At 39.7% G+C, this 19169-nt stretch overlaps 1 protein-coding gene across 3 annotated transcripts; it reads left to right on the top strand.

Annotated features, from left to right (window-relative positions):
* The first annotated feature begins 2852 nt into the window (after positions 1-2852).
* Positions 2853-17197, top strand: insig2 (insulin induced gene 2). 3 transcript variants are annotated; one of them, XM_051958991.1, is made up of 7 exons: positions 2853-2995; positions 4491-4675; positions 4976-5148; positions 12654-12778; positions 14704-14870; positions 15239-15279; positions 15503-17197. In XM_051958991.1, exons 2-7 carry the CDS (start codon positions 4575-4577, stop codon positions 15505-15507), a joined length of 612 nt encoding a protein of 203 aa, XP_051814951.1. In that variant the 5' UTR covers positions 2853-2995; positions 4491-4574; the 3' UTR covers positions 15508-17197. The 3 variants fall into 3 exon arrangements, with proteins under 3 accessions (XP_051814951.1, XP_022073612.1, XP_051814950.1); XM_022217920.2 differs by having other exon boundaries at positions 15180-15279; XM_051958990.1 differs by lacking the exon at positions 2853-2995 and adding an exon at positions 3224-3246 and having other exon boundaries at positions 15180-15279.
* Positions 17198-19169: the final 1972 nt, after the last annotated feature.

The following is a 19169-nucleotide window of genomic DNA, read 5'->3' as shown; positions in this document are numbered from 1 at the left end:
CAACATTCAGCGGCACCATGCCATCCCATCTGGTTTGGGCATATTGGGACCATCATTTATTTTTCAACAAGACAGTGACCCCAAACACAACTATAGGCTGTGTAAGGGCAATTTGACCAAGGAGAGTGATGGAGTGCTATGTCAGATGACCTGGCCTCCACAGTCACCTGACCTGAATCCAGTTGAGATGGTTTGGGATGAGTTGGACTGCAGAGAGAAGGAAAAGCAGCCAACAATGGCTCACCACCTCTGGGAACTCTTTCAAGACTGTTGGAAAACCATTCCAGGAGACTATACTCCTGAAGCTCATCGAGAGAATGCCAAGAGTGTGTAAAGCTGTCATGAAAACAAAAAGGGCTACTTTGAAGAATCTCTCTCTCTCTTGAAATATATTTAATAGGGAAAAAGAGCAGCAGAATGACATGTCAGGAATCAAACCAGAGGCTCACTGCACAGGGCTTTTGTATCCACAAATTACGTGTTCCACCCACTTGGCCATCGGGGCACTCTTGAAGTGCATTTTTAAGAAGTGAAAAATGTCTAACATAGCATAGAGTTAGCAATATTTTTATCACTGTGAATAAATCCTATGAAAAGACCCAAAGAACAATGCATGAACTCTACTGCTATTCTGTATGTGTTCAAAGCCTCATATGTCATATTCATTTGTGCCACACAGCTCCACATCACTGTTGCACTGGGTTAATTTTAACTCAGTCCCCCAAAAACAATCAAGCCAGATATCTAACAACTGTTGCATCACCTGTGGATTAATTCATAGTTGAAAATAGTCCCCAACAAATACACTGTTTTCTCTTTTTGATTAACACTTGCTAAAATCTTTAGTGCCCCATTGTGCTGGGAAATTAATGAGCATTTCAATGACAAAGTTTGATTTTTATGACCTGAATAACATCTTCAGGAGAGACCAGTGACCTTGAGTCAGGACAGATAGGTTGGGACAGATTGACAAAAGGACTAACAAACTGTTGTTTTACATTCATTTCTGCTAAAGAAAATAGAGGGTATTTTTAGCATTAAATATGCCTTTAATTCTCCATCTTTAAGCATGCATTAGCTTTTGGATTTTTGTGTTCTTGTTTTTAATCAAGGCACGTCTAAAACAATGCATGTGTCATGAAACAGGTGGTATGAACCCAAGCAGCAGGCAACAAGCAGGCGGGTGAAGTGAAAAATGAATTTATTTTACAAAACAAAATCAAACAAAAGGGCACTCCATAAGGGAGGCACGTGGAATAAACAGAACAGGGAATTAACGGAACTAAGGGCGACGGCTTACGGCCGTGATGGGCTAACCTTAACTAAACAGGGAAGGAGAGAAACTCACGAATGTCCTGGGGTCGGGAGGCGAGGCGGAAGCAGAGCAGAAGACGAAGGTTGTGGGGAATGTGGCGAGGATGGCTGAGCAGGCAGGATCCGAGCAGACGGGGGTTACTGAGTGAGGACAGGGAGGCAGAGCAGGTGAGGTAATCCATGGGGGGAAACGAAGTGATCCAATTGTCCAGTGAGCAGTGTGCTCGCAGCAGGGTGGAGAAAGGCAGGTAAAGAGCTCAGGGAATCCAAGATGCAGGATACACAGCAGGTCTGAAGAGTTGACAGTGAAGACGAAACAGCAGCAGGCAAGATGCAACAGTGTCGTCTGTGTTCATGCAGGAATGCAGCTATGTGATCAAAATGTCTTTTTTTTCAATTGAATCTCATCTCTCTTTTAATCTTACATTTAATCACAGTGATTATACGTTTATATTATGTAGTGTAAAATTGGTATGTGAGGGAGCCACATTAGCCTAATGCTTTTAACTGTTGTCTTTGTCAAATACTGATCCAAATGTATTGTTGTCTTTAAGTAGAAGTAAAATATTACGCTCATCTTGCAAAAATCCAACTTGTTTATTCAAATTGTAGAATGTTTACTCCACTTCATATCAATACAAATGAAATCAATACAAATCCACAAATCATAGTGGCCATGACATTTGTTCTCAGTGGTAACTGCACTCCTGCATTCTGAATGAGAGCAGTAAATCTCACACATTTACAAGAATGTAGGAGCTGGAAGAAAGAAATTGCAGTACAGAATCATTTCATGTGTTGAAATTATGCTCAAATCCTCAAATTTTTACCTCAAGCAAGGATTTCAATTAATACATAAAAACAAATAGCCTTGTGATTATTTTTGTATTTCAATTGTTTGGCATTATCACTGGCAATTCCAGTAGCTTGCTTAAAGCTTTTTCTACATAGATTCATAAAATCTGTAGCTTGGAAACTGCACCTAACCATGATGAACTGCAGTTAAACTTAATAATATTAACTAAGAGCTATGATAGAATGAAAGACCATGGATAGTATTTTTATGTTCAAACCCTTGTGCAACCAGATATAATCCCTGAAGCTCGATCATGAGCAGCACGCCTCAGGATGCCAAATACAAAAAGAGTGGATTAAGAGTGATCAAGTCTGCACTGTGACTTTCTCGCCTTTGCATATCTATAAGCCTATTAGACTACAAGAGCAAATCAAAAATGTTGTTTGCGTCTGTGTGTGAGCCAGGAATCTGCAACACACATCTGCTTATTTTCAGTGTGTGAAAATTGTAAATTAATAAATGCACGGGTCTCTCCAAAATACTTCTTTCACCTATTTTCCAGGTGAAATTAATGACATGAACATGAACAAATTTTTAATATTTAAACTGTACCTATTACATCCATGTGCGTATCACTGGTACAGAAAACTTTTTTGGACAATCCCTGAACCATAAACTCCGATCACGTGATACGTTAGTTTCGTATAACGTGTTTACGTCATGGCTTCTGACGCTGATTGGGTCTCCATTCAACCGGAAGTAGTCGCTGTAGAGAGAGAAGACATATGAGTGTTTTCGTCTACTGCAGGCTGGTATCTCAGTGAGCTGCTTCAGATGGTGTTTCAAATTATACTTGTATTCCTTGAAGGTCTCTGTCAGCATTAGGTAAGAGTTAGCTTCAGCCAATGTGCTACAACGGATAGCAGTTAATGGCAAATGCATTTAACTAGCTATTTCGCTGTTCCACATAATCAGGCTAACTAAATTTAAGCTAACGTAGCATACATATATGCTATCGTCACAACCACTTGCAGATTTGTATTATGATTTAATCGAGATGTGTAATTACTTACATTATTTTTTTCATCTGCAGCAAGTACTGAAAAACAAATAAATGTTGTGGACGCTGCTTAATGGTGAGCGAGCTGAATTCATCAGGTTACTACAGACTAGGGCTTAATTGTGTAACAACACTGTTGCTTGCTCATTTTATTTTTTTTCTAAAATTTGAAGTGGCAGTATTACATTAGTTAACTGTATAGTTCAAACAACCATACCGAGTCTTCTAATCAGTGTGTCTAATGTATTGCCACTGCACGATAGGTACGGACTTGGGCTAACGGTCAGTTAGCCACCATTGGTGTGTGAGTGTGTGTGTGAATGGGAGAGTGGGAAACGTCTGATAAAGCACTTTTTAACTGTGGAGCATTTACCACTCGGTTCATATTTAACGTTTCCAACCAGAATCAAGTATTCAGGATGAGACCAGTAGCGTAGCCAGAAAACATTTTGTGGGTGGGTATGGAGAAGATCAGGTAGGCCAACCTTAAAGTCCTCTTTCAGACATACACACGTCTGAACTGAATCGTCAACACAATATGAAGCTTGTTCCTTCCAGATATTTAGAACTATTATTACTTGCAACACAGCAACAGTATCCCCTCATGGCAATGGACTCTCTCAGCCGGCTAAAGCAAACCTTGTTCAGGAATAGTGTGAGGAACATGATAAAGAGTTCAAGGTATTAACTTGGCCTCCAAAAACAAGTCAGACCGATGGAGACCTTACCTTGCAGCTTCCAGGACTTAAATGATGTGCCACTAATATGTTGATATCTTATACCACAGGACTCTGTCAGAGGTCTGTGGAGTCCGTGCCTCAATGGACCACAGTTTTTGTTTGTTGTGTTTGTTTGTTTTTGCAACATGTGAGGAACTATACAATGTTAGGCAGGCATTTTTAAGTTAATCTCTAATTGGTATATGTACAGATTACTTGCTTATTGCAATAGACTGTAATAATGTGAGCACATACACTACATTGTGGTATTACACTTGAGTAAATTGTGTAAACTGACAGCAACGTGCATTATCTAATATCACAGGCAACATTTTTTGCGTTAGGCTATTTACAGGCTTACTAATAGTACATGCATGGGCAAGCAAAAATTTCTGAAATTAATGTTGAATGGGGGAATTTAATAAGCTGTGCTTTCACCTGCTGCTAGCACATAAACTAACACTGTGTTGTGGAGGGCTTCTGTGTTCTTTGGCAATGTTGTTTGACAGCTGTAAAATGTCCAAAGCAGCCTAATGTAACATGCCTTTTATGGAGGATTTTTCCAGTCTTTGCTAATTCTCTGCCTGTTCTTGTTTTACAGTTTTGGAATGTCAGGAAACATTCAGCTTACAGGCGGATAAAAACGTCACGCACAGTTTCATGTTTTCCTGACTAAGGCTTGTGAATGTCCCTAATACTGACAGCCATGAGTGACAACGCAATGACCAGTGGCAAGCAGCAGTGGGCAGGGTCTCGGGGACCCTATATCTCAGTCATCACCAACAGGTCAGCTCTATGACTGCTTTACCTAAGTTCTCTATAAGAGGAACAACGTGGTGGCGAAAGGCAGGAATATGGTATTAAGCCCACATCTCTTGTAATGTCATTTTGGTTGTCTTTGCTTTATGTCATATAACTGTAAGGATGTAGAAATCTGCTTTACTGAGGATATTGTAGGATGCTGTCTTAACACACTCTGAGCCTCAGCTGTCGCCCTCCTGGTACGTGCTACTTCACACGAAAACTCACGGAGAAAGAGTGTAAGGGCTTTGAAGTCTCCTGACTAGTTTTTGCTCTGCACTGTAGGACCACCAACCTGTTGATCCGAGGGGGCATGCTGTTCTCTGTTGGCGTCTTCCTTGCCCTGGTGCTTAACTTACTTCAGGTGCAGAGACATGTCACCCTCTTTCCCCCCGATGTCATCAGCAGTATCTTCTCCTCAGCCTGGTGGGTGCCGCCCTGCTGTGGCACAGCCTCAGGTGTGTGAACATCTTCCACAATGAGTGTAAAATACATCCAGTTTGGTTAATATTCATCCTTTAGATGGTGAGAAAGATAACGAATAGGGAAGACATGAGAAACGGGGAGAGAAGTCCACTTGGTGTTTTAACCTCAGCTGAGACAGGCAGAGAATTCTGGAAAGTAGTCCTTTTGTACAGCACAAATATTTTAACAGCACTAAAGACAGACAACACAAATGCTCTGCAAAATGTACAAATGTATTCAACTGTTGCATGGGTATTCCAAAAGGTAGTAAAATTACCAAGATATTGATCACAGTCATAATTTTTGCTTGCCACAATTCAGTTAACATGATAAACTGTACTATTGACATTTGAAATGCGCTCAAAAAACGCCCTTGTAGATGCAGATAAAATCACCAACCTATTTGAGGGTGCTGCAGGTGCCTAGCAGTATCTACTGCAGCCTCCATGTAAGGTGTTTAGATAACAGCTGTACACACGTGGACAAAATTGTGGGTACCCCTCAGTTAAAGAAGGAAAAACCCACAATTCTCACTGAAATCACTTGAAACTCACAAAAGTAACAATAAATAAAAATTTATTGAAAATTAAATAATCAAAAACAGCCATTACTTTTGAATTGTTGATTAACATAATTATTTAAAAAAACAAACTAATGAAACAGGCCTGGACAAAAATGATGGTACCTCTATAAAAGATTGAAAACTATTTGACCAGAGTGACATGATTAACTCAGGTGTGTCATTTAATTGACATCACAGGTGTTTCCAAACTCATAATCAGTCAGTCTGCCTATTTAAAGGGAGACAAGTAGTCACCCTGCTGTTTGGTGAAAAGGTGTGTACCACACTGAACATGGACAACAGAAAGCGAAGGAGAGAATTGTCCCAGGACATCCGAAAAAAAATGATAGACAAACATCTTAAAGGTAAAGGCTATAAGACCATCTCTAAACAGCTTGAAGTTCCTGTGACAACAGTGGCTCATATTATTCAGAAGTTCAAGACCCACGGGACAGTAGCCAACCTCCCTGGACGTGGCCGCAAGAGGAAAATTGATGACAAATTGAATAGACGGATCGTTCGAATTGTATCCAAAGAGCCCAGAGCAACCTCCAAAGAAATCAAAGGTGAACTCCAAGGCCAAGGTACATCAGTGTCAGATCGCACCATTCGTCGTTGTTTGAGCCAAAGTGGACTTCATGGGAGACGACCAAGGAGGACACCACTGCTGAAAAAAACTCATAAAAAAGCGAGACTGGAATTTGCAAAAATGCATGTTGACAAGCCACAAAGCTTCTGGGAGAATGCCCTTTGGACAGATGAGACCAAACTGGAGCTTTTTGGTAAGGCACATCAACTCTATGTTCGTAGACTCAAAAACCAAGCATACGAAGAAAAGAACACTGTCCCTACGGTGAAACATGGAGGAGGCTCAGTAATGTTTTGGGGCTGCTTTGCTGCATCTGGCACAGGGTGTCTTGAAAGTGTGCAAGGTAAGATGAAATCTGAAGACTATCAAGGCATTCTGGAGAGAAATGTGCTGCCTAGTGTCAGAAAGCTTGGTCTCAGTCGCAGGTCATGGGTCTTCCAACAGGACAACGATCCAAAACACACAGCCAAAAACACCCAAGAATGGCTGAGAGAAAAGCGTTGGACTATTCTAAAGTGGCCTTCTATGAGCCCAGATCTGAATCCCATTGAACATATGTGGAAGGAGCTGAAACATGCCATTTGGAGAAGACACCCATCAAACCTGAGACAACTGGAGCTGTTTGCTCATGAGGAGTGGGCCAAAATACCTGTTGACAGCTGCAGAACGCTCATTGACAAATACAGAAATCGTTTAATTGCAGTGATTGCCTCAAAAGGTTGTGCAACAAAATATTAAGTTATGGGTACCATCATTTTTGTCCAGCCCTATTTCATTAGTTTGTTTTTTTAAATAATTATGTTAATCAACAATTCAAAAGTGATGGCTGATTTTGATTATTTAATTTTCAATACATTTTTATTTATTGTTACTTTTGTGAGTTTCAAGTGATTTCAGTGAGAATTGTGGGTTTTTCCTTCTTTACCTGAGGGGTACCAACAATTTTGTCCACGTGTGTAAATTCTATTTTCTTTAATGATATGCAGATGTCGGGCTGCACAGTAGATCAGTGGTTAGCATCGTCACTTTGTAGCTTGAAGATCCCCAGTTCGCATCCCGCCCTGGGCCTGGGATCTTTCTGTGTGGAGTTTGCATGCTCTCCTTATGCATGCATGGGTTTTATCCAGGTTCTCCAGCTTCTTCCTGCAGTCCAAAAATATGCTGAGGTTAATTGGTAATTCTAAATTGTCCATAGGTGTGAATGTGAGTGTGCTTGTTTGTCTCTGTGTAGCCCTGTGATAGACTGGTGACTTGTCCAGGGTGTCTCCTGCCTTCACCCTAAGTCAGCTGGGATAGGCTCCAGCCCCCACGCAACCCTACTGAGGATTAAACGGTGCATAGATAATGGATAGATGGATATGCAGATGTTCTTTAAGCAAGGAGTTTAGCCTGTGGCTAGTTTATAGAAGTGACTTCAGATAACCTCCACAAAAAATTTGGTGACAAATTAATATATTTTCTGATTTAAATTATTTGTGTATATCAAGTGACTGCCGATCTTTACAAAGTGTAAAACTATTCATCAGCATTCAATGCAGAATCCATACTGTACCAAAAAAAAGAAGTGGTAAAATGCAACCGCATCATGTCTTGATTTGTGTGTGTTATGAAATGCACCTAAAATGATCCCATCCATCGTTATTTGCCTTTGACAGTAGTATTTGCATCTGACAGAAAAGATTCAGTTTTATTGTTTTATGGTGTTATGATGATGCAAATATTTTCAATATATGCTGAATGTCTTTTAAATATTTTTCTCTTGCATTGTTGTTTAGCATAACTAATGTTATAGAAAAATAAAAATAGGCTTTGTGAAAGAATTCTAAGGATCTCACATTAGGGGGTCGCTGGTATATTTATCAGTTAACTGTATTAAGTGTAGTAGCTGGGTCATTCCTTATGAAATCAACCAATTCTAAGAAAACTTCCCACCTGACCCTCTCAGATTTTGCCAAGTTTTTACATACATTTAGTCCATAAAAAATGATGGGAAAATCCAAAATTTGAATGGTCGGAGTCGAAGCTGGTGGGCATGCTATGCCTTCATATGTCAGGTTGTGTGCATGTGTGTGGGCAGCTTTACTCTGGCATCGTCTGCATATGTTTTCTTAACGTTCCATGAGCCGTGGTAGGCCTTTGTGTACACTCTTATGTAACTGCATAAAATAATTTTAGTTTCTCAAGGTACTATTTGTTCATCTCAGCAGAATGAAAATATATCATTTCACTGTATTTGATTAATCAAAGCAACTGTAAAATACAGATAAAGATAATTAATAGAGTTGGGTCATTCCATATCATTTCAACCAGTGGTCCCCACCTGACCCTCTCAGATTTCGCTAAATTTTTACATACATTTAGTACATTATATATGATGGGAAAATCCAAAATTTGAATGCTTTATTGTTATTAGTTTCAAAGTTATGGCCATTTGAAGTAGGTAGGGGGTACCCTAAAATTGCGGCCAAAATTAAGACTTGAAATTTTCAACCATTTCCAGACTTCTATAACTTCTGAACAACAAAAGATAGAGATCTGAAATTTTCAGAATCATTTCACAGTGACCTGTAGTCCTCAGAAATGTGAAAATATTTACTTTATATTTATAATTGCATGTTACAGAGAATGACAAATTTGCGATTTTATCCATCACAAACTTCTAAACTGCTACATGTGGCCACCCATTACACAAAAACTAATCATCATATTCATTAGAAATTTTATGTGGTATAATTTGGCTATGTAAGGATTGGATATGTATAAAATGAAAGTGCTATGGTATGTAATGCATGAAATATGAACAGCTAAAAATCAAAAATATCTGTCTGACCTTCGGATTCAAAGGTTAACATTAAACATAGAAGGGTTTATAGAAGCAAGTTGTGCTTGGTGTCAAAATTTAGGGAAATTCCTGTCATTTCACATGATGTCTTTTATTTTTTGATACCGCCTATCCCACATGCTGATATTATAAGACCTCATAATATTGTACACTGTTTCCCCTGGGTTGAAATGGCTGTGAGGTGGTGTGGTGTAGGCAAGGGCCGAAAAATTTTGAAAATCAAGATGCAAAATGGGGCATTCTGGCACAATTTGGAGCACATTTTGTTGTATTTGTAGCCATTTCCAAAAACTAAATTAAATAAAATTTTCATGTTTCTTTTCTAAAAATTAGTGATAGGGAGAAAATATGACAAATATAAACCCACTTGTCCTTGCGATCAAAACATGTCAACTAGTCCTGTCTATTATATTCTGGTCAGATTTCCACAAGCCATTCCAAAATGCCACATCAGTTCTTATTACAAATTTGAAAAAGATGACAAAGGACTTGAATCTGGAATCAAGTGGTGACTTTTACTTTTTTTCTAAAAACAACTACATGTTAGCTACCAAATTCCCTCTTCATTTTTATTTGAAATAAAAAGGTTATATCATGACCTTCATTTTACTTAAAAATGTGAAAGAAAACTTCAACTCTGGGTTAACAACTGGTTTTCTGAAGGAGTTAGTTCTGTTTTCAAAACTGTTACCTTTTTGAACAAAGAAACAACTTCTTTAGAATACCAGTTGTTAACCTTGAGTTAGAATACATAATTTTGCACTGTGATATGTGTCAGGCAGCTGAATTAAAGACTTTAAGTAAACATTCTTGAAAATACAAACACCAAATTTGAACACATGCTCTCTTTATTACATGAGGCAAATCAAATATAAGTGGGGATTAATGTTGATCAATCTCAGCTTTCCATGGGTGTATAGTGTTTCTATAATCGCGTTGGCAGTGTCGTTCTATTTTGAAAAATGCTTATGCAGATATCAAAACGGTCCGCCCGCGGGCCGCTGAACCGTTAAAATTACAGAATTTGTTTTGCCATTGAATGATATAATTTCGGGCACTCTATAAATCATTTTATCAAAAGAAACTAGGAACTTCATATTCCGTTGAAATCATTTGTCTCGTTCGTGAGAACGGGTTTTGTCTTGCCTAAATGTTTTAACGGGAGCCATTTTTGCAGTCACTGTCAATTCGTATCGCCACGGACAACAAAACAGTAAGCAAACTCAGTAAAGGAAGCGAGATCAATGCCTACACTGCGTTGCTCACTTTATTTTGATGACATGCGATAGTTTTGATACTTAATTTGACATATGTCTGTGATACACACCTGCTTTTAGCCCTGAAAAATGAAACCATGGAGCGCTGCCGCTTCTTGTCCGCAATGGGGATGTGCCTTGCTGTCTTCAGCCACGGCGAGAAAAGGCTGCCATTCTGGCTTGTTGATTTCAGCAGCGAATATACCGGACTTATGTGTCAATGCTTTCTAATATTTAGCATTTTTTTTTTTTTTTTTTTTGGTGCGGACCAGTGAGGCGTCAATGTCGGCAAAATTGTAATGAGGCGGTGGCCTATACCAGCGAGGCGGCCCGCCTCGTGGGTCATATAGGAGGAGAAACACTGTTGTTGCACTGAGCGGCAACTTAAAGCTCGTGTCCGGAGTTTGAATCGCAGCGTCTCCCAAAACACTGTTGGTCCCACCCTCCCTCTGATTTCGCCCCTTTATTTGTGCATGCGCGCAGTACCTGACAGGAGTACCCGGAGTGCTGCAGCATCTTGCCTGTTTTGCTGTTTTCCACTCCTCTACATTTAGTACATTTATTAAATAATAAAGGAATTGCGTTAGAATTCTGTATTGAGTCTAACTTGTCCTAATACCAAAATAACATGAATCTGCTAGGACGAACGAGTAAAGTTTCAATATGTGATTACACTCGTGTATCCCTCTCGATGACGTTGTTTATCAAACTTAGTGCATTTACGCGTGTATATGTGTTACATTGTTTATTTATTTCTATCTAGAGTTCAGAATTGCATGACTCCTCTGACGAAGAGTATGTCCCAGACGCCCCAACATCTTCCTCCAGAGATCGGGCATCTAAACGAAGCCGTCAGGCGGGCTATGGAGGCCGTGGTCAGGGAGCGACGCGAGCACCCCGTGCCAAAAAACGTCCTGCAGTCTCTTGGCCTGACAAGCCGTGGGATTGGTAACTTTTCTGGAAGTTGCTAATCCCTGATGCTCTCTTAGCTCCTCCACAAGCAAAACAAATGTGCTCGCGGTTGCGTAGTGCGTAGCTCGCCCACCTCTACATGGGCTTGCTTGCTGTGCGCGTAACCGTTGATTGACAGCATGACAAAGCCGAAGCTCGAACTTGATTGGTCGGCAGCGACTGGCGCTTTTTGGAATAACATGGGGGTCTATGAGAGGAAGGCGGAGCTCATGAATAAATTTTCATATCGCGTCATACTAACATTATATTATAGTATCGAACTAGACTAACACATTTAAGCTTTGTTAAACAATGATACATAAATTGAAAACAAACGGAAACTCCGGACATGAGCTTTAAGGCAGAAATGACGAGAGATCTTGCGGTCAGTGCCCCAGGCTTTATTGTCACCAACACAATAAGCACTCAGGAACTCACACACACTGTACCGGCTCGCAGGCCAAGGTCACTCCGCCAACAACCTCCCTGAGTCACGGTGCAACGTGAAAACAATGAACACACAAATGAGCTCAGAACATAGGATTGGAACTACTAAAAGCGACCAGTAATAAAAAGAACGTCTCGAACACATAAATAACCCCGTAAAACAATCCCAAAGAACACATAACTTCCCATGATGCCTAGCGGTCCCCCCACCCAGAACATAGTCACTCGCTGCAGCGACCCCAGCGGCTCCCACAGCTGCTACAATATTTTTCCTTGGCAATGGAGCAAATTCAGGCCTTCTGCCCAGGCGACCTGCTTAACCTCAGCAAGGTGCAGCGGCTTTGCCCTGGTCACCCTCTATACGCCTCTCGGTTTTGCTTTGCTTAGACTGTTTTAATTGTTGCTTTCTTTATTTACTATGCATCAGTGCCAGATGATTCCTTGTTTGCTTTAATTTTTTGTGTGCCTTCATTCATTTGCATGTGTTTTTATTGTTATAGTAATGTTAAAATTATTACCTGTATGGATATTGACTAAACACTTTCATTTTTTTGTAAACTATTCAGTGATATCGCCCAGCTCTATTTTAGCCTGCTTTTGTAGTTATTTTGTATCTGTATGTGCTTATTTTGTCCGTCTGTGGTCTCTTTGCAGCCGTTAAGTCTCCTTTTGAGAAGCAGGCTACACTGGGCCCTGACCACTTGGGCCCCTGGGCCCCAGCCTGTGTCCTGTAGTAGGCCTGTTCAGTTCTCCCTTCATCAGAATAGCATGAATGCTATGTGATATGCCACCATAGCTGCCTCTTTTCCTGCAGTTTCCTTAGAGTCTTCTGTCCCTTTTTCCCCTTGCAGCAATGATTGGGTTGTTGTACCCCTGCATCGACAGCCGTCTGGGTGAGCCACACAAGTTTAAACGGGAATGGTCCAGCGTGATGCGGTGCGTGGCTGTGTTTGTGGGCATCAACCATGCCAGTGCTGTATCCTTAAAAGTTTAAGTTTTACCTATGTAGTGATGCTGTGTGTAGTGCTTGTATTTGTCAGTCAAAAGCCCCATTTAAACAAGGTTATCATTACAGAGGACGCAAAATTGTCAAACATAGTAAAATTGCAGAATGTGGTCTTTGATAGACATGGATGATCAATCTAGCAGAGAAAAGCACTAAAACGTAACTGTAAATAAGGGTTAGAGGTATTTTCAGCATCTCTGTAATTTTTTTGATAGTTGTCTTTACATCCATCCATACATTACAAACAGGAACTGCAATAGATAGTTCAGTCTCTGTGAATGACACCAGTTTGACAAAATGCAAACAAATATGGGGGTCAATGAACTGATTTACAACTTTGTCAAGTAGCTCCCCTGATTGTTTTAACTTTATTCATTTGTTGTATAGGTATCCAAATGTTTCCATCAGATTGGCAAGAACATATGCACACTTGCTCCGTTATCACAAAAAGCCAGAGTCTTACCCTAAGAACTCAGAAGTTCACTATAAAAATGTGGTTTCAGATGGGATTTAGGGAGGAGACACACGTTTGTTGAACACTAGTAGGTAATTTTTTGCACTATTTCAATATTACTAAGGAGAGCATAAAAAATGACACGTACTCTCTGGATTGGATTAAAGTCACTGGCTTGGAGAGCTATTATTATAATATCACCCCATTCTTCTTGAGATCTATCTTAGTCTGTGGCACCTGGGCAAGAGTCAGTTTTCCTCCAGTGTGAATGATGCGAGTGATTTGTGTTCACTGTCCTACACCAGTGTTCAATTACAAAAATGCAGTTAAAATGCTTTCATTCAATTGATGACTAACTTGTTAAAAGGCAGAGCTGTATGTACCATTGTAAACAAACATTTACATGCAGTTGTATATCATGGCAGTTGGGATTTTTCAATGACTACTATAACTCCTAATTTTTTTATGATAGATGTATGACAGAAATATGTCTGGAGGAGAACAGATGAGGCCATTAACCCCAAGAACACCAAACCTACCGCCAAGCATGATGATGGTAGTTTGATGCTCTGGGATTCTTTTTTTTTTAAGTTAGTAAATCGAATAATGGATGGAAGATTATTTCCACAATTTTCAGGAAAATGAAAAATCATCAGCCAGAAGGTTCTTGGATGTAGTTGGGTGTTCCAACCAGACAATGAAACCAAAGACACATCAAAAGTTGTAAGGAAATCGCTAAATCGGCTAGAAAAAGGACTTTAGATGGACCTCCTGTGGACTGAAGAAACAAGTCAAAGCCAACTAATTTAGCTCAGCTATATCAATACTTTGTTAAGGAGTGGTTAAATATGCAACCTGAAGCTTGCTAGAAGCTTGTGGACAGCTACCTAAAAGCGGTTATTTGAACTGAAAATGGCCAAGACACATCTAACCAAGTATTAACATTTTTTTGTTTTTGACCCAGTGATTTTGTCGTATTTCCTTGACAAAAAAATTTCAACATTTTGGCACTCCACATCACCACAATGCATTTGAAATTAAACAATCAAAATGTGCTTTAAGTGCAGACTTTCAGATTTAATTTGAAAGTATTTACATCCAAATCAGGTGAACAGTGCAGGAATTAAAACACATTTTATATGTGCCCTTCACCGTTTTAAGGTACCAGAAGTAATTGGACAAACTAACATAGTCATAAGTCAAATAGTCACTTTTAAGATTTGGTTGCAAATCCTTTGCAGTCAATGATAGCCTGAAGTTTGGAACCCGTAGACATCACACGACACAGAGTTTGGTCCCTGCTGATGCTGTGCCAGGGCTCTAATGGTTTTTACAAGTGCATGTAAAATGTTTTGTTTACAATTGTGTATTTAGAGCACAGTTACATAAACAAAGTTTTGATCTGTCAACACATGTGGTCCTTTACCGCTACCTCTGGCAGAAAGTGGACTTTGCTAACAACGTCCAGTTGTCTCTGACTCTGGCGGCACTCTCCATTGGTCTGTGGTGGACATTCGATCGCTCCCGCAGTGGCTTTGGTCTGGGAGTCACCATCGCTCTGCTGGCAACACTGGCCACTCAGCTCCTGGTTTACAATGAAGTCTTTCAGTAAGTTCTCTCGAACGTAGTCTATGTACATGCAGTGGAGAGATGAATGGATAGAAATTTGATAACACAAGCTGAGGTGAAGCAAATTGTTGCATACAGTAATTTTCTGTATGCCAGTGCTTATGCTGTTTTTTCTTTTTTGATAGTAAAGCAATCTTGTGTCAGACAAGCTGTCACACAATTATGCTGCAGCTCACCTTTTAATGAACAGTCAAACCAATGTTTTCTGTGCAAGATAGTGTTGCAAATTAGGCTTTGATATAAATGATTTCAAGATGACTTTTTGTCCTGTGCTTCTTCTACACCCAGGTATACCTCTCCAGATTTCCTGTATATTCGCTCATGGTTACCCTGCATCTTCTTTGCAGGGGTTATAACAATGGGAAACATAGGACGGCAGCTAGCCTTGGTAAGAAAAAGGAATAAATTTGCCAAATCTGTTTTGCCAAAACTGTCTTGATTTATTATAGATGTATGGTGATTTCTTCAGGTGGACTGTAAACAAAAGATTTTAAGTGTCAGAGGTTCATCAGTATCCTCCACAGTTGTGTACTGAAAGAATGAGGCCATGAAGGTGGATTTAGCTGCCCTGTGTCTAACAGTTCTCCTGCTCTTCTTGTTTTTTCTTTCAGTATGAATATAAATTCCTTCAGGAGAAGACCCATCAAGACTGAGGGATGTTTTGGCTTCATCGGGCCTCTGCTCACAATGACTTTGTCTTCATCCCAATGTGAGACCAGAGACTGGTTATCAGAGAGCATTTGCATGTAGCATAGACCAGAGTGAGCTGACCTTGGACAGTCCATTTAAGTCTGAACAAGACAGTATTTTTGATTGGCTCTCATCAGGCCTTTCGATGATCATGGCAGCTGCCGGCCACATTCCACCCTGAGCTAAGGAGAACAATAAGAGTATAGCTTGTCTCTTTTTTTCCTTTGGTGCAGTTTATCTCTACTTACTTGGAAATGGATTAGTGTTGAAGCAACTATCGTTGTTCAAATCAACACAGATGTTTCAAACCTTTGGCTCCATTGTGCCAAACACAATCATACAGGATCAGTTTTAAGGCTGCTCTTGTCTCCTGATTTTTCCACATCCTGCACATAATCAGTGGAGAACACACAGTGTACTTAATGTATGTCTACAGAGATATGCATCCATGTCCCAGACCTTTTATTGTATGTAGTTTACTTATATCTACTTTTACATTTTCTTGAAGACAATGTCAAATAACGGAATGATGATGGGTGCTGTATGAGAATCTACCCTGCCTGTGGGGATCCAGGGGGTTCAGTGTTCACCTGAGTTAGGTATTTCTTTCAGCCACACCAAGTCTTTTTGTCACCAACATGTTCATTATAGTCAGGATACATGAAGCTCTATGGGTTTTGATTGAATGTGAAAGGTATGTTTGGAAGAAGAAATCATCATACAGGAACACTAGGATCAGCTATAATCATAAGAAATACTGTTTTCATTTCTGCAAGCGACACTTAGCAAAAAATGTCTCTATAACCTTTTCCGTTGCTTGTTAAAAATAAGCAAAAGGCAGCATTTGCTTTCCCCAATACAGCCGGAATGCCAAAAAATTCCAGCCTATTTTCTTTATGGAGCTTAAACATAAAATTATGTTGGGATACCTGACACATATTCTACTAGATAATAGAGATGGGACCTTAGAACTTAACTTGGAATCAAATAAATTCTCTTGAGTGTGTGTCAAGATTGTATGTATGATACATATAACAAAATGTGTTAGCTTAATATTTACAGATAATGCACACTAGCTTAGAGCCATGTACACCATGTAAACTGGACATCTCTTGGCAGTTTGTGTTCTGTTTTCACTGATGGTGTTATGAGTTTGGGGTATTTTTGTCAGTCACTTAGGATCTAGACTGTGGACTTATTTTCATACACATGAATCTATAGTACTGCGTATTTTCCTTTTTTTTTTTTTTGGGTGGGTTAGATAATTAACTCTTGGATGTGTTTGTTCTGAGTGTAATACAGGCATGGGTTTGCGCAAAGAAAGCCTGTAAATATGGTGATTAGCAGTGTTAAATTCTTGCTGCATTTATGCAGCATGTTTGTTGGCTTGATATATTGAGAAACCACCTTTTAGCAATTAATAAATACAGAAAAATCCACTTGCAGTATATAAACATTGAGCACTTATGTCTCTGTAAGTGAGTGTATAAGTGTATAACTCAGGGTTTCCCCCAGAAAACTTGCTAAGCCTGGTGGTTGGGCTGCTAGAGAAGCCCACCATGTTTATGTAATAATAAATAAAAAAAAGTTAAAAGTTGACAGAAATTTTGAAATTATGACTAGTTTTGTGTTATTGTAAGCCATTTATTTGCAATACTTAAATGTAAAGTCTTACAAAAAGGCACAATCTTAAAATACAGTTTAACAAACACAAAAAAATACAATTAAATAATATCAATTGTTTTCACTTAAGTTAAATCCTAGTGAATCTTAAAACAAGCCATTGCTGTTCACATTTAAAAGTAAAATAAATTAACATAAATAAAAAAGTGCAAACATGGCCAAGGGGTAAAATCAGGGAACTCAGAGGCTGAAGAGGTATATGCTGGACTGTGTGACCTCGTCTACTTTTTGCAGCACATGGTGCAGGTTGGATCAGTGCAAGCAATCCGTCCGGGCTTTTCAAAGAACTCTTCCAGAGCCTTATTGTAGTCAAGCTCAGCCACAGAGGGACCATTTATTTTGATGTGGAGGCAGGCAGTTAGGCTTTTCCCCTGCAGCCTGTTCCTGAGGTCTGTCTTGATCTATTGAAAAATAATCACTTAACTGACATTAAACAAATGTGTACCTACTTAAACTGCTAGCAGAAAAGTGAAAAAATACTCACCCTGTTCATAGCAGAGAAATCTCTCTCACAGTTGACACTTGACACAGGAATTGTCAGTGCAATGGCAGAGATCTGGGCCAGGTTTGGGTACAGGAGCTTCAGCTCATCAAAGTCAGAGGCCAGCTCCTGCATTACCTCCAGCTGTGACTTATCCTAGTAGAATAAAGCAAAGAGTAAAAATTGTTAGGAAACCAGAAGTAAAAAAAAAAAAAACATTTCTAAGAAATCCATTCAACATTTCACATCTGCTGCTTACTTTAAAGATGCCCTGGCCCACATGAACCTTGAAACTGGTCCATTCTTGCCATGCTGCTCTGCCATCCACAGTTGGAAATTTTTGGGCAAGCAGTTGTAAGTTCCCTTGAAAGTCATTATCTCCCCTCTCCACTGCTTGTGGGCTGAGTATGTTAAAAGCACCTAGGATGTTCATCTGTGGGAATCTCCTCTGAAGGTGCTCAATGACATGGTCCAAGTATGGCTCCATTACCTTTTGAAAATATGATTTTTTTTAAATTAGTAAAATTTCATATTATTGTACTATTTTTTAAGTTTGTAACTTGAAACATTGAATATTCAATACCTGAGTGCGAAAACGGGTCCAAAAAGAGGTGAGGTCAAAATGATCACCCCTGTGGCATCTCCTCTCTTCCTCGGCCTGTATGTTGAGGCTTTTCACTCTGTCTTCCAACCCACTGAGATGTGACCCTGGCGGCTGCTTGTCTCCTGCCTCCTTGATTTGTCGAATGGCCTCAATTGTAACAGGCACCTAAAATGTTAAATGAATATACTAAAGCTATATTGTTTTTGCTTTACATACTTTTCCATAAACAAGTGTATTTAAAATCAACTTACGTGTTTCTTGATAGCCAAAAAATTGACTTCTTCCTTTTGGAAAAGCTTTGAAAGCCGTGTCAGGTCGGGAAGGACATCTGCCTGGAGGTGGACAGCAGCTACAAACCTATATGTTGCACAGTATGTATAAAGGCCCCTTACTACAGGGTCTTTCATCTCTGCTTCTTCAGCAAGAGCTGCCAGCACAGCTGCCAGATTCCTCTGAAGAGTTGAAATGGCTGTGTCTTGGGACAGCCATCTTGTGACTTCCTAATGTCAAAAGAACACACAAAGAGGACACACAAAATCAAAGACAGTGGTGTGGAAAATTATCTTAAAATGCAGAAAAGGCAAGGCAGGAAAAGGCAATTTGTATAGCCCATTTTTGCAAACAGTGTCTCAAAGAAAAATTATTAGATTGCTTACAGTTATTTTCAGGTTGTCCACTCCTAAAACACTGGAAGCTGCTTTCAGCACAGCTGTGCGATTGGCACTGTTTCTAAAATAAATGTGCAGGTCTTGAAGGTGCCCTCGGATCGTTTTCATGAATGGCACATTGTCTGCAGCATCTTTGCACGCAAGAGCAAGGC

Source organism: Acanthochromis polyacanthus, chromosome 14, assembly GCF_021347895.1.
Source record: "Acanthochromis polyacanthus isolate Apoly-LR-REF ecotype Palm Island chromosome 14, KAUST_Apoly_ChrSc, whole genome shotgun sequence".
Taxonomy (NCBI): domain Eukaryota; kingdom Metazoa; phylum Chordata; class Actinopteri; family Pomacentridae; genus Acanthochromis; species Acanthochromis polyacanthus.
This window is presented reverse-complemented; position numbering and strand designations above follow the sequence as displayed.